We start from the raw sequence: 14,506 nt of genomic DNA, 5'->3' as shown, positions 1-14,506 counted from the left end.
TCCTGGGAGACTGCACCTTTCTAGGAATTTGTCCATGTATTCCAGGTTGTCCATTTTATTGGCATAGAGTTGCTTATAGTAGTCTTTAGTGATTCTTTGTATTTCTGGGGTGTCAGTCATAATTTCTCTTTTTTCATTTCTAATTTTATTGATTTGAATACTTTTTTTTTTTAATCAGTCTGGCTAAAAGTCTATTGATTTTGTTTATCTTCTCAAAAAAACAGCTTTTAGTTTCATTGATTTTTGCTATTGTTTTCTTCATTTCTATTTTATTTACTTCTGCTCTGCCTATGATTTATTTCCTTCTACTAACTTTGGGTTTTGTTTGTTCTTCTTGGTCTAGCTGCTTTAGGTATAAGGTTAGGTTGTTTACTGGAGATTTTTCTCATTTCTTGAGGAAGAACTGAATTACTATTAACTTCCCTCTTAGGATTACTTTTACTGCATCCCACGGTTTTGAGTCATCCTGATTTCACTGTCATTTGTTTCTACATATTTTTTTATTTCCTCTTTGATTTCTTCATTGATCTCTTCATTATTCAGTAGTCTATTATTAGCCTCTATGTGTTCATGCTTCTACAGTTTCTTTTTTTCCTGTAATTGATTTCTAATCTCATAGTGTTGAAGTCAGAAAACATGCTTGATACACTTAAATTCACCAAGGCTTGATTTGTGACCCAAGATATGATCTATCCTGGAGAATACTCCATGTGCACTTGAGATGAAAGTATATTCTGCTGCTTTCAGATGGAATGTCATATAAATATCAATTAATTCTATCTGATCTGTTGTGTCATTAAAGCTTGTGTTTCCTTATTTATTTTCTGTCTGGATAATCTGTTCATTGGGGAAGTGGGGTATTAAAGTCTCCCACTATTACTGTGTTGCTGCCATTTTCCCCTTTTAGGGCTGCTAGCATTTGCCTTATGTATTGAGGTGCTCCTATACTGGGTGCAGAAATATTTATAATTGTTGTATCTCCTTCTTGGATTGATCCCTTGATTATTATGTAGCATTCTTGTTTCTTGTAAGTCTTAAAAGTCTTGTTTATCTGATATGAATATTGCTACTCCAGCTTTTTTTTTTTTTTTTTTACTTCCATTTGCATGGAACATCTTTTTGCAACCTCTTATTTTCAGTCTGTGTCTCTGGGTCTGAAGTGGGTCTTCTGTAGATAGCATATATACAGGCCTTATTTTTGTATTCATTCAGCCATTCTACTTCTAATCAAAACATTTCTGCCTGAGTTTTTTGTTTTCCTCTTTCCTCTCTCCTTTATCTATCCCTTTTCTATCTTCTCACACTGGTCAAATTTTATCATCATCTTGTTGTTAGTAATCCATAAAAAGTTTCTGAAAAACATTTTCACTATTCAAACACAGTCTAGCTATGTTGGAAAATAACCACAAAAGATGTTATTGATAACCCAAACAGAAGAAGTGAAAACAGAAACTACCACTTGTCATTTCATAAAATAAAAAACTCCACGATAAAATAGATTTACCTGTTTGGAAAGATCATCACAAAACCCCCAAAAGAATAAATAAACATGAATTGAATAGCTTTGGCAAATTTCAAGTACATGTGGAAACAGTTAAAGTCAAGCACTAGATAAAAATTATTTTTCTGCTACCAAATGACAATTTACAAATACAACCATTATCTTCTCCAAAATCTCCTACCCAGCTAACACCAGCTAATTTACTCACTTGATCTGAGGATCTGCCCACTGAGGTCCAGCCAAGACAGAAACTGCAGTGTATTCCACAGGATTATAGTCGTGCCACTCAACAAGCCAGCCCACTTTATCATTGGGAACCTGGCTGCGCTGAACTTTTGAACCTGGGTAAGGCGATGTCCGAGCCTTGTTGTGGGAATTCTCTATGGTACCATTAAAACCAGACATCATGTTGGAATTAACATGAAATCTGCAGGATAAAAGTGAGTTTCTGAGAGGGAAAAAAAAATAAAAATGTTTTATGTAAGTACAAAATACTTAAATTAACTTAAAAACCTAATTCACAGTCTCCAAAATACAACTTTTCAATTTCAAAATCAGAAAATCCTAATTTGATGCATACTGGAATAAAGGTCCAATATCTGTGAAACTGTTTATAAACATAAAAATATTGCTAAATCTTACTAACTGAAACTTACTCACAGAGTATATTTTAGCTGAGAAAAAGGGACAGAAGTTTACTTTTGTTAGCACAAATGTTGGAGAAGATAATTTTATAATAAAAATTCAACCATAAAAACAAATGTAAAGAAAGACTATTAAAGCCTACATGAAGGAATCCATTTTAAAAAATAATAAACTAATGGTCTAACACAGCAGTCCCCAAGCTTTATGGCACAAGGAACTGGTTTCGTGGAAGACAATTTTTACACCGATCAGGGTGAGGGGGCAAGGATGGATAATTCAGGCCCAGTGGTAATGGGGGTGACTGAGGTGGGAACAGTTCAGGTGGTAATACAAGCAATGGGGAACGGCAGGTGAAGCTTGACTTGCTTGCCCACCGCTCACCTGCTGTGTGACCCAGTTTCCAATGGGGCCCGGGGGTTGGGGATCTCCGGTCTAACATACATATGTGAAAAACGGATGACAGAAATAGCACAAAAGAAGAAAAGGAAATGGAGATGTACTGTTGTTAGGTTCCTACACTGTACTCAAATTAATGTAATAGCACTTGAAGCCAGACTCTGATAGATGTTCATATTATAAACTTTAGAGTAGGGCTTCCTGATGATCCAGTAGTTAAGAAACCACCTGTCAATGCAGGGGACATGGGTTCAATCCCTGGTCCAGGAAGATTCCATATGCCACGGGGCAACTAAGCCCATGCTCTGCAACTACTGAAGCACACACGCTCACAAACCACAGCTACTGAGCCCATGTGCCTCAACTAGTGAAGCCCATGCACTCCAGAGCCTGTGCTCTGCAACCAGAGAAGCCGCCATGATGAGAAGCCCAGGGACCACAACTAGACAGGACCCTGCTTGCTGCAACTAGAGAACACCTGCATGCAGCAACACAGACCCAATACAGCCAAAAATAAACGTAAATAAAATAAACTTTTTAAAAAAGCACTTTAGAGTAAAGTAAGTGTAGAGCTAAAATAATTAGATAGTACATACACAAAAAGGCAAACAAAAAACTGAAACGTAACCTTCACACCATAACATACACAAAGATCTTTCATTTCTCCTTCTGACTAAAAATTTAAATGCCTTCTCATTATTCTTAAAGATCAAAATCCCTAATGGCCCTAAGTTAGGGTCTCTAGTATGACAGAGGGGATGCTAGAACAGGTCCCTTCTGCTCTCACAATAATGATTAGCCCTACTTGAGATCAATGGCCAATGGGAAAAACACTAACTTGATGGGGTGTTGAAATAAGTCAAATTCATGTGATATCATACATACACTGAGAAGTATACAGCAATGATTCCTGAGGATTCCTTATAAGAATATACGATCAGAGTCTAGATATAAGGAAACACAGGACACACTCACAATAAGGGATATCTTACATAATTAAGGTCCATACTTTTTAAATCGCTATGGTTGTGAAAGATAAAAGTTGAAGGAACTCATCCAGATAGAGAGCATGAAAACTAAGTGCAATCAGTGATCCTGGGTTATCTCATGAATCATTAAAAAAAAAAAGACAAGTATTGAAATGTGAATGGGGTAGGATAAATAATTTTTTTAAAAAACTTATTTACTCCCAACAAGGAAAAGCTTAGGAATAGATGGCTTCACTGATAAACTTTATTAAACATTTAAGGAAGAATTAACACTACTGCTGCTGCTGCTGCTGCTGCTGCTGCTGCGTCACTTCAGTTCTGTCTGACTCTGTGCGACCCCACAGACGGCAGCCCACTAGGCTCCTCTGTCCCTGGGATTCTCCAGGCAAGAACACTGGAGTGGGTTGCCATTTCCTTCTCCAATGCATTAAAGTGAAAAGTGAAAGTGAAATCCCTCAGTCGTGCCTGACTCTTAACGACCCCATGGACTGCAGCCTACCAGGCTCCTCCACCCATGGGATTTTCCAGGCAAGAGTACTAGAGTGGGTTGCCATTGCCTTCTCCACAAGAATTAACACTAACACTCCTCAAATGCTTCCCAAAAAAAACTGAAGAGGAGTGAATACTTCCAAATTCTATGAGATCAGCATTATTACCCTGATACCAAAGCTAAACAATGATATTACCAGAAACTACAGACCAATATCCCTGGAAAATATCAATGAAAAAATCCTCTACAAGATAGCAGTGAACATGACTTCCCTGGTGGTGCAGTGGATAAGAATCCACTTGCCAATGCAGGGGACACAGGTCTGACCCCCGGTCCAGGGAGATTTTGCATGCCAAGGAACAACAAAAGCCCATGAGCCACAACTACTGAACCCACAGGCTACAACTACTGAAGCCCGTGCACCACAACAAAGGGTGCCCCCACTCACCACAACTAGAGAAAGCCCACGCACAGCAACAAAGACCTGGCACAACCAAAAATTAATGAATAAATAATTTTTTAAAAAAGATAGCAGTGAACGGATTTCAGAAACACATTAAAAGGATTATACATCATCATCAAGTGGGCTTTATTCCTGAAATTCAAGAACAGTTTAACATACAAACATGAACCAATATAACACATCACATTAAAAGAATGAAGCAAAAAAGCATGTGATACTCTCCACTGATGCCCAAAAATGTCTCTGTCAGACAAATGCTGTATGATATCACTTATACGTGTGAAATCTAAAATATGACACAAATAAACATATCTACTAAACAGAAACACAGTCAGTCTTGGAGAACAGACTTGTGGTTGCCAACGGGCAGAAGGACGGGGAGAGGGAAGGAATAGAGCTTGGGATTAGCAGATGCAAACTGGTGTATATAACATGGACAACCAACCAGGTCCCACTGTATAGCACAGGGAACTATACTCAATATCCCGTGATAAACCATAATGGAAAAGGAATAAGAAAAAAGATATATGTGTGCGTGTGTGTGTGTATACAGGCCGATAGGATAGAATAGAGAGTCCAGACATAAACCCTTACATATGGGAGGGGGAGGGAGGTGTGAGGGGGGTTCAGGACTGGGAACTCATGTACACCCGTGGTGGACTCATGTTGATGTATAGCAAAACCAATACAGTATTGTAAAGTAAAATTTTAAAAATAAATAAATAAATAAATATTTAAAAGAAAAAAAAAAGACTGTTAGGAGCTTAAAAAAAAAAAAAAAAGCCTTACATATATAGTCAGATGATTTTCAAAAAAGGGTGTCAACTCTCAAAAGGGCAAGGACAGTCTTTCCAACAAATGGTGCTGGGAAGGTTAGATATCCACATGCAAACAGATGAAGATGGACCCATACCTTACATATACACAAACATTAACTTGAAATGGATCAAAGACCCAAACATTAAGACCTAAAACTATAAAACTCTGAAAAGAAAACAGAGGGAAATTTCATGACATTGAATTTGGCAATGATTTCTCAGATATGACTGAAAGCACAAGCGACAGAAGAAAATCGTTAAATCAGACTGTATCAACACTAAAACTTCTGTGTATCAAAGGACACAATCAATGGAGAAAAAAGCAAATCACAAACTATACTGTAGATGACATTCAAAGGGTTATAACTATAATATACTGAGTTTGTATAAACTGACAAAGGCTGAACTGGAATAGGAAATTGGGCAGATTATGACCAAACAATCAAAAAAAGCAGATCCAACTGGCTAATAAACATAAAAGACAGCTATAACCACTAGCAATTAAAGAAATGAAAATTTAAGTAACCTTAAATTCATTTTTCCATCTAGACTGACAAACCTTTAAAAAGGTAACACCATCTCCCGTACATTGCTGGTAGAGATGTGAACTGCTACAGAATTTCTATAAAGTAGTGGGTTCATGTCAATGTATGGCAAAACCAATACAGTATTGTAAAGTAAAATAAAGTAAAAATAAAATTTAAAAAAAGAAAAGAAAAAAAAAAGAGTACGTACATAATGTATTCATTTTTTCACTGCTGCCGTAACAAATTTCCACAGCAGCTTAAAACTATACAAATTTATTACCTTATTATCTTTATCTCCAGGTCAGAAGTCAGACAAAAGTCTTACTGAGCTAAAACCAACATGTACACAGGGCTGCAAGACTTTCACGTAGCCCCAAGGCTTTCATTCAGATGTCGTAGAAAGATCAGAAGCTGATCTAACAGAGCTCAGCACCACCAATCCCAATGTAAATCTAGTTTTTACTTCTGTTTTATTATTTCTTAGCACGGTTTATTTTCTAAACAATTTTATTTTCAATCAACTTCAAAACAATTAAAGGACCTGCAGTTCTAAGAAGGAAAATAAAAGTCATGTCCGACTCTTTACGACCCCAAGTTCATAGTATTACAAGCCTATTTTGTGAAACAAGGTCTCTTGTTTCTCGTAAAACAAAAATCTCAACCAACCAACCAACCAACCCTTACACCTAAAGGAGCTAGAAAATGAAGGACAAACAAAACCCAAAACTAGTAGAAGCAAAGAAATCATAAAGACCAGAACAAAAATAAAAGAAACAGAGACTGAAAACCAACAGATGAATGGAACAGAAAAGAAAGCCCAGAAATGAACCCACACTTATATGGGCAATTCATCTACAACAGAGGAGGCAAAAATACACAATAGGGAAGGTAGCCTTTTCAACAGATGCAAAAGACACAAACCAGACTACTCTCGGACACCATGCACAAAAATAATTTCAAAATGAATTAAAGACTTAAATGCAAGACCTGAAACCATAAAACCTCTAGAAGAAAACATAATCAGTACATTCTTTGACACTGGTCTTAGCAAGATTTTTTGGGGTATGTCTCCTCTGGCAAGGGAAACAAAAGCAAAAATAAACACATGGGACTGCATTAAACTAAAAAGCTTTTGAGCAGCAAAGGAAACTACCAACAAAACAAAAAGGCTGCCTACTGAATGGGAGAATATACTTGCAAACAATATATCTGATAATTGGTTAATATCTAAAACATACAAAGAACTTACATAATACAACACTAGAAAAAAACAAAGAACCCAACTTAAGAAATGGGTGGAAGCTCCAAATACATATGTTTTTGAAAGAGGACATAGAGATGGCCAACAGGAACATTAAAATACGCTCAACATCACTTTTCACTTTCATGCATTGGAGACCCATTCCAGTGTTCTTGCCTGGAGAATCCCAGGGATGGTGGAGCCTGGGGGGCTGCCGTCTATGGGGTCGCACAAGCCGCACATGACTTAAGTGACGCAGCAGCAGCAGCAGCAACATCACCAACCATCAGTCCAGTTCAGTCGCTCAGTCATGTCCGACTCTTTGTGACCCCATGAATCGCAGCATGCCAGGCCTCCCTGTCCATCGCCAACACCCAGAGTTCACTCAAGCTCATGTCCATCGAGTCAGTGATGCCATCCAGCCATCTCATCCTCTGCTGTCCCCTTCTCCTCCTGCCCTCAATCCCTCCCACCATCAGAGTCTTTTCCAATGAGTCAGCTCTTTGCATGAGGTGGCCAAAATATTGGAGTTTCACCTTCAGCATCAGTCCTTCCAGTGAACAATCAGTGCTGATCTCCTTTAGGACGGACTGTTGGATCTCCTTGAAGTCCAACGGACTCTCAAGAGTCTTCCCCAACACCACAGTTCAAAATCAATCATCAATTCTTCGGCACTCAGCTTTCTTAACATTCCAATTCTCACATCCATAAATGACCAAAGGAAAAACCAGAGCCTTGACTAGATGGACCTTTGTTGGCAAAGAAATATCTCTGCTTTTCTATATGCTGTCTAGGTTGGTCATAACTTTCCTTCCAAGGAGTAAGCGTCTTTAATTTCATGGCTGCAATCACCATCTGCAGTGATTTTGGAGCCCCAAAACATAAAGTCTGACACTGTTTCCCCATCTATTTCCCATGAAGTGATGGGACCAGATGCCATGATCTTATTAGCTTTCTAAATGTTGAGCTTTAAGCCAACTTTCTCACTCTCCTCTTTCACTTTCATCAAGAGGCTTTTTAGTTCCTCTTCACTTTCTGCCATAAGGCTGGTGTCATCTGCATATCTGAGGTTGATATTACTCCTGGCAATCTTAATTCCAGCTTGTGCTTCTTCCAGCCCAGTGTTTCTCATGATATACTCTGCATATAAGTTAAATAAGCAGAGTGACAATATACAGCCTTGACATCCTCTTTTTCCTATTTGGAACCCGTCTGTTGTTCCATGTCCAGTTCTAACTGTTGCTTCCTGACCTGCATACAGGTTTCTCAACAGGCAGGTCAGGTGGTCTGGTATTCCCATCTCTCTCAGAATTTTTCACAGTTGGATGTGATCCATACAGTCAAAGGCTTTGGCATAGTCAATAAAGCAGAAATAGATGTTTTTCTGGAACTCTCTTGCTTTTTCCATGATCCAGAGGATGTTGGCAATTTGATCTCTGGTTCCTCTGCCTTTTCTAAAACCAGCTTGAACATCAGGGAGTTCATGGTTCACATATTGCTGAAGCCTGGCTTGGAGAATTTTGAGCATTAGTTTACTAGCATGTGAGATGAATGCAATTGTGCAGTAGTTTGGGCATTCTTTGGCATTGCCTTTCTTTGGGATTGGAATGAAAACTGACCTTTTCCAGTTCTGTGGCCACTGCTGAGTTTTCCAAATTTGCTGGCATATTGAGTGCAGCACTTTCACAGCATCATCTTTCAGGATTTGAAATAGCTCAACTGGAATTCCATCAGCTCCACTAGCTTTGTTCGTAGTGATACTTTCTAAGGCCCACTTGACTTTTCATTCCAGGATGTCTGGCTGTAGGTGAGTGATCACACCATCGTGATTATCTGAGTTGTGAAGATCTTTTTTGTACAGTTCTTCTGTTACCTCTTCTTAATATCTTCTGCTTCTTTTAGGTCCATGCCATTTCTGTTCTTTATCGAGCCCATCTTTGCATGAAATGTCCCTTTGGTATCTCTAATTTTCTTGAAGAGATCTCTAGTCTTTCCCATTCTCTTGTTTTCACTATTTCTTTGCATTGATTGCTGAGGAAGGCTTTCTTCTCTCTTCTTGCTCTTCTTTGGAACTCTGCATTCAGATGCTTATATCTTTCCCTTTCTCCTTTGCTTTTCGCTTCTCTTCTTTTCACAGCTATTTGTAAGGCCTCCTCAGAGAGCCATTTTGCTTCTTTGCACTTATTTTCCATGGGGATGGTCTTGATCCCTGTCTCCTGTACAATGTCACGAACCTCATTCCATAGTTTATCAGGCACTCTGTCTATCAGATCTAGTCCCTTAAATCTATTTCTCACTTCCACTGTATTATCATAAGGGATTTGATTTAGGTCATACCTGAATGGTCTAGTGGTTTTCCCCACTTTCTTCAATTTAAGTCTGAATTTGGCAATAAGGAATTCATGATCTGAGCCACAGTCAGCTCCCAGTCTTGTTTTTGCTGACTGTATAGAGCTTCTCCCTCTTTGGCTGCAAAGAATATAATCAATCTGATTTCGGAGTTGACCATCTGGTGATGTCCATGTGTAGAGTCTTCTCTTGTGTTGTTGGAAGAGGGTGTTTGCTATGACCAGTGCATTTTCTTGGCAAAACTCTATTAGCCTTTGCCCTGCTTCATCCTGCACTCCAAGGCCAAATTTGCCTGTTACTCCAGGTGTTTCTTGACTTCCTACTTTCGTATTCCAGTCCCCTATAATGAAAAGGACATCTTTTTGGGGTGTTAGTTTAAAAGGTCTTGTAGGTCTTCACAGAACCGTTCCACTTCAGCTTCTTCAGCGTTACTGGTTGGGGCATAGGCTTGGATTACCGTGATACTGAATGGTTTGCCTTGGAAACGAACAGAGATCATTCTGTCATTTCTGAGATTGCATCCAAGTACTGCATTTTGGACTCTTGTTGATCATGATGGCTACTCCATTTCTTCTAAGGGATTCCTGTCCACAGTAGTAGATATAATGATCACCTGAGTTAAATTCACCCATTCCAGTCCATTTTAATTCACTGATTCCTAGAATGTCAACATTCACTCTTGCCACCTCCTGTTTGACCACGTCCAGTTTGCCTTGATTCATGGACCTGACATTCCAGGTTCTATGCAATATTGCTCTTTACAGCATCGGACCTTGCTTCTATCACCAGTAGGAAGTAGCCTAACTGCCCATCAATAAGTGAATGGATAAAGATATCATGCACACACACACATAATGGAATATTACTCAGCTATTTTTTTAAAAAAAGAAACACTTCTATTTGTGACGACATGGTTGGACCTAGAGGGTATTATGCTAAGTGAAATGTCAGAAAAGAGAGAAAGACAACTACTGTATGATTCTACTAATATGCAGAATCTAAAAAACAAAACAAATAAACATACCAAAACAGAAACACAGTCATAGATACACAGAACAAACAGGTAGTCGCCAAAAGAGAGGATAGTAGGGGGTGGAAAGAAGTAGTAAAGGGATAAGATTAAGAGGTACAAACTTCTAGGTACAAAATAAATGAATCATGTGTATGAAATGTAAGATGTGGAGAATAACTGTTATCCCTGTATGGCAACATATGGTAACTAAACACCCTGGAGATCATGTTAAGATGTATGGAAATATCAAATCACTACATTGTATAACAGGAACTAACACAGTGTTATACAGGTCAATTATACTTCAACAAACAAACTAACCATAAAGGTTGTGGAGGGGAGGGGGGCACTGAGTAAAGTTGGTCAAAAGGTACATATGACTTTCTTTATCTTTATAAGATAAATAAGTACTAGGGATATAATGTACAACATGTACAACTTGATATATACAACAAATACTGCTCTATATTATATATAAAGTAAATCCTAAGAGTTCTCTTCACAACGAAAATTTTTTATTCTACTTCTTTAATGTTGTGTCTATAGATGACAGATGTTCACTAAATTTATTGTGAGAGTCATTTAATGATGTTTGTGTTTCAAATCACTATGATATACACATTAATCTTATACAGTGCTGTATATCAATTTTATCTCAATAAAACTGGAGGGAAAATAAATTTTATATTACAGGTAGATAGATTAAAACCAAATCTATATACTAAGTCTTCAAACAATTCAATTTTTGTTTTTATTCTGTTTGTTACATTTTATACATAACTGCATTATACAACAAACTTTACTTTTATACCTTCATAGTCAAGGAGAAGACTCTTGAGAGTCCCTTGGACTGCAAGGAGATCCAACCAGTCCATCCTAAAGGAGATCAGTCCTGGGTGTTCATTGGAAAGACTGATGTTGAAGCTGAAACTCAGTACTTTGGCCACCTCATCAAAGAGCTGACTAATTTGAAAAGACCCTGATGCTGGGAAAGATTGAGGGCAGGAGGAGAAGGGGCCGACAGAGGATGAGATGGTTGGATGGCATCACCGACTCAATGGACATGGGTTTGGGTAGACTCCGGGAGTTGGTGATGGACAGGGAGGCCTGGCATGCTGTGGTTCATAGGGTTGCAAAGAGTCAGACACGACTGTGCGACTGAACTGAAGTCAAATCAGAGTCAAATCAATTCTAGTAAAAGTATTAGAAGTCTTTATCAAAATTTCCCCAAGATCTCCTTTACTCCTTTGATACTCAAACCATTCTTGCTTGAAACATTATGCTTTCATTGGTTTTGTCAACTTTTTTTTTTTAAAACAAGAGCATTATGTCTTTTATTTTCCACATACCAGTCCCTCTGTGCTTTGAGGAAAGTAACAAAGGATTCTACCTGCTTTTTTAATACTTTTGTTTTTTTTAAGCAGTTTCAGCGTCACAGCAAAATTGTGCAGAAAATAACAGAGCTCCCATATAACCCCAGCTTCCTCATCACAAACAGAAAGAGCCCCAACACCACCACCAACATGCCCCATGAGAGAGTTACATTTGACATAAAGTGAAGTCGCTCAGTCGTGTCCGACTTTGGACCCCATGGACTGTAGTCTACCAGGCTCCTCCATCCATGGGATTTTCCAGACAAGAGTACTGGAATGGGTTGCCATTTCCTTCTCCAGGGATGTTCCCAACCCAGGGATCAAACCCAGGTCTCCCACATTGCAAGCAAACGCTTTACTGTCTGAGCCACGAGGGAAGTTAATACCTTTGAAATAAGGGGGCCGAAACATCCTACATGAGCCGTGGGATAGTAACCACAGAAATCAGCCCTCTCTCCCTCCCCATCCTACAAACAAAGTCTGCAGTACTTGCTGATCCCCAGGACAAAACCAAAATGTAAAGAAAAGGGCTAGAACCTCTGTGGTCAATTAGGTATTAAAGAACACAGCAGAAACTTCGGCTTAATATCTGTACAGTTCACACTGAGGAAATAAAGTTGAGGCAGCTACAGTCAGCAGGGAAATTGTTCCACAAGTGTAAAGTCTGGACCAGAAGAGGAAGGGGACGTTTCCAGCCTGTCCACCTGCTGCAACTTGCTCACACACCCTCAACCGAAACCTTCCAGTCCAGAGGGCTATCACTGGAGTTGCAGGGGGCGGGGGCGGGGGGGAGATAGAAGAAAAAAATGGAAGAAACAAAAGAAAATTTCCTTGTGTCTAATAAGGTGACAAAAGTAATTAAACACACACACACTCCTAGAGGCAGCCTCACAACACTTGTTTATTACTCAGTGCCTAGCACGGGCATGGTACCTAGGACATGTGTTCAGAAACCAGGAGAAAAGAATAAGAGACAGTATGACATACCACAAATCCCTAAATTTATCCAAGGCAATTTTTTTAAAAAGAGGTAAATAATAAATATATTATCTACACTGAAATGGAGAAGTAGAGGAATGACGACTTGCACTTTTCATTTTACACCATTTAAACGGTTCGCTATTTAAACTCTCTGGGGACAAACAATGTTAGTGACTCACGGAAGACGACAAATTTCAAGTATCGTAAGAAAGCGTGCCACCACTTGCTTTTCTCAAAAGGCAGGTAAAAAATTTTAGAGTCTTTTTTAAAAAAACGTGCGTATGTCTGTAAAAAGCTGGGGCCCAAGCGGAGCCTCCTGAAACCACCCGACCAGAAGCTGGTTCCCAGCCGCAACGGAAAGACTCGGGAAAAGGAGTCAGCACTAGAAGCGGGAATACCTGCACGCCGCGACGCTGCAACCGCCCAAGGACTTGACAGTCACAGAGGCCAGGGCGACAGAGAGGGACACGGCGGCTAAAGTCTTCCCCAGGAAGCCTCCGGCCATCAGCGGCCCGCGGAAGATTCGCGGAGCGAGGTAGCTCTTAGCTTGAGCCGCAGCCTCCACCTGCCCCACAGCCCCGAGCCCCGAGTGTCCAGCGGGTACTGGGACCGGGCAGCCTTCCGGTTCCGGAGAAGAAGTAGCTACGTCAATCTCATTAACACACAGCGACTAGACGCCCTCCCAAAGTAACAGCCCACTTCGAACCCCCAAGTGACGGGCAAGGTACCAGCTCCAGTTGCCTGGAAAACAGCCGCCGCGGCCGTAACGCCCGGCTGCGTGACGGCACTTTACGACAGCGCCGCAAAGCGAGGAGGTGCGGGCTTCGTAACGCCGACTTTCTTCGGCTTCTCATTCATGTGGATCCGGTGATGATGAGTGGGGTTGGACAGGGGTCACGGGGTACCATCGAGAAAGCGGTAGGGAAAAGGGAGGATGAAAGAAACCGAGAAGTTGGAAAGGAGAAGAAAAAGGAAGGGGATTAAGAAAAGTGTGCCCTCCTTTTTTTAAATTTTTTTCCCCGGGGAGGAAGGGGTTACAATCCAAGTCATATCTGATTACAAGTGGTTACAGGGAAAGGAGGTAGGTGACAGACTTGGAATTCCCATATCTGAGGCTTTTCAATTCCTTTTTTACCAAGATGTTCACATCATGGGTAAATTTCACGAGGCTTTGACGTGTGTGACCTTAGCAAACCTGCGGAGGAGTAAAACCAGCTGTGAAATAAGCACACAGCGTGGAGGAGAGACAAGGGCAACATCTGATATATAACTCCAGAGGCAGCGATTAGCCGAACCGGAAATTGTAAATCAACATTGTTCAGAACAGTTTTTAATGCGATTTTTGTTTGACACTTGGTTTGTCATTATCTTTTTTTAGGTCTGAAATGATAAGACGCAGTTCAGTTCAGTTCAGTCGCTCAGTCGTGTCCGACTCTTTGCAACCCCATGAATTGCAGCACGCTAGGCCTCCCTGTCCATCACCAACTCCCAGAGTTCACTCAAACTCACGTCCATCGAGTTGGTGATGCCATCCAGCCATCTCATCCTCTGCCATCCCCTTCTCCTGCCCCCAATCCCTCCCAGCATCAGAGTCTTTTCTAATGAGTCAGCTCTTTTCATGAGGTGGCCAAGGTACTGGAGTTTCAGCTTTAGCATCATTCCTTCCAAAGAACACCCAGGGCTGATCTCCTTCAGAATGGACTGGTTGGATCTCCTTGCAGT

The 14,506-nt window shown here is 40.1% G+C and overlaps 1 protein-coding gene across 1 annotated transcript in view; it reads right to left on the bottom strand.

The window, feature by feature from the left end:
• Positions 1-13,549, bottom strand: part of NUDT9 (nudix hydrolase 9) — a 39,026-nt gene extending 25,477 nt beyond the window's left edge. The window contains exons 1-2 of the mRNA XM_005681881.3: positions 13,183-13,549; positions 1,710-1,949 (exon numbers count right to left, since the gene is read on the bottom strand). Of these exons, the coding sequence (XP_005681938.1) occupies positions 1,710-1,949; positions 13,183-13,289 (347 nt within the window). The 5' untranslated portion in view covers positions 13,290-13,549. The remainder of the gene's footprint in view (positions 1-1,709; positions 1,950-13,182) is intronic.

Source organism: Capra hircus, chromosome 6 (genome assembly GCF_001704415.2).
Source record: "Capra hircus breed San Clemente chromosome 6, ASM170441v1, whole genome shotgun sequence".
In the NCBI taxonomy this organism is placed as follows: Eukaryota; Metazoa; Chordata; class Mammalia; order Artiodactyla; family Bovidae; genus Capra; species Capra hircus.
The sequence above is the reverse complement of the archived record's forward strand: the minus strand, read 5'-3'. Positions and strand labels throughout refer to the sequence as shown.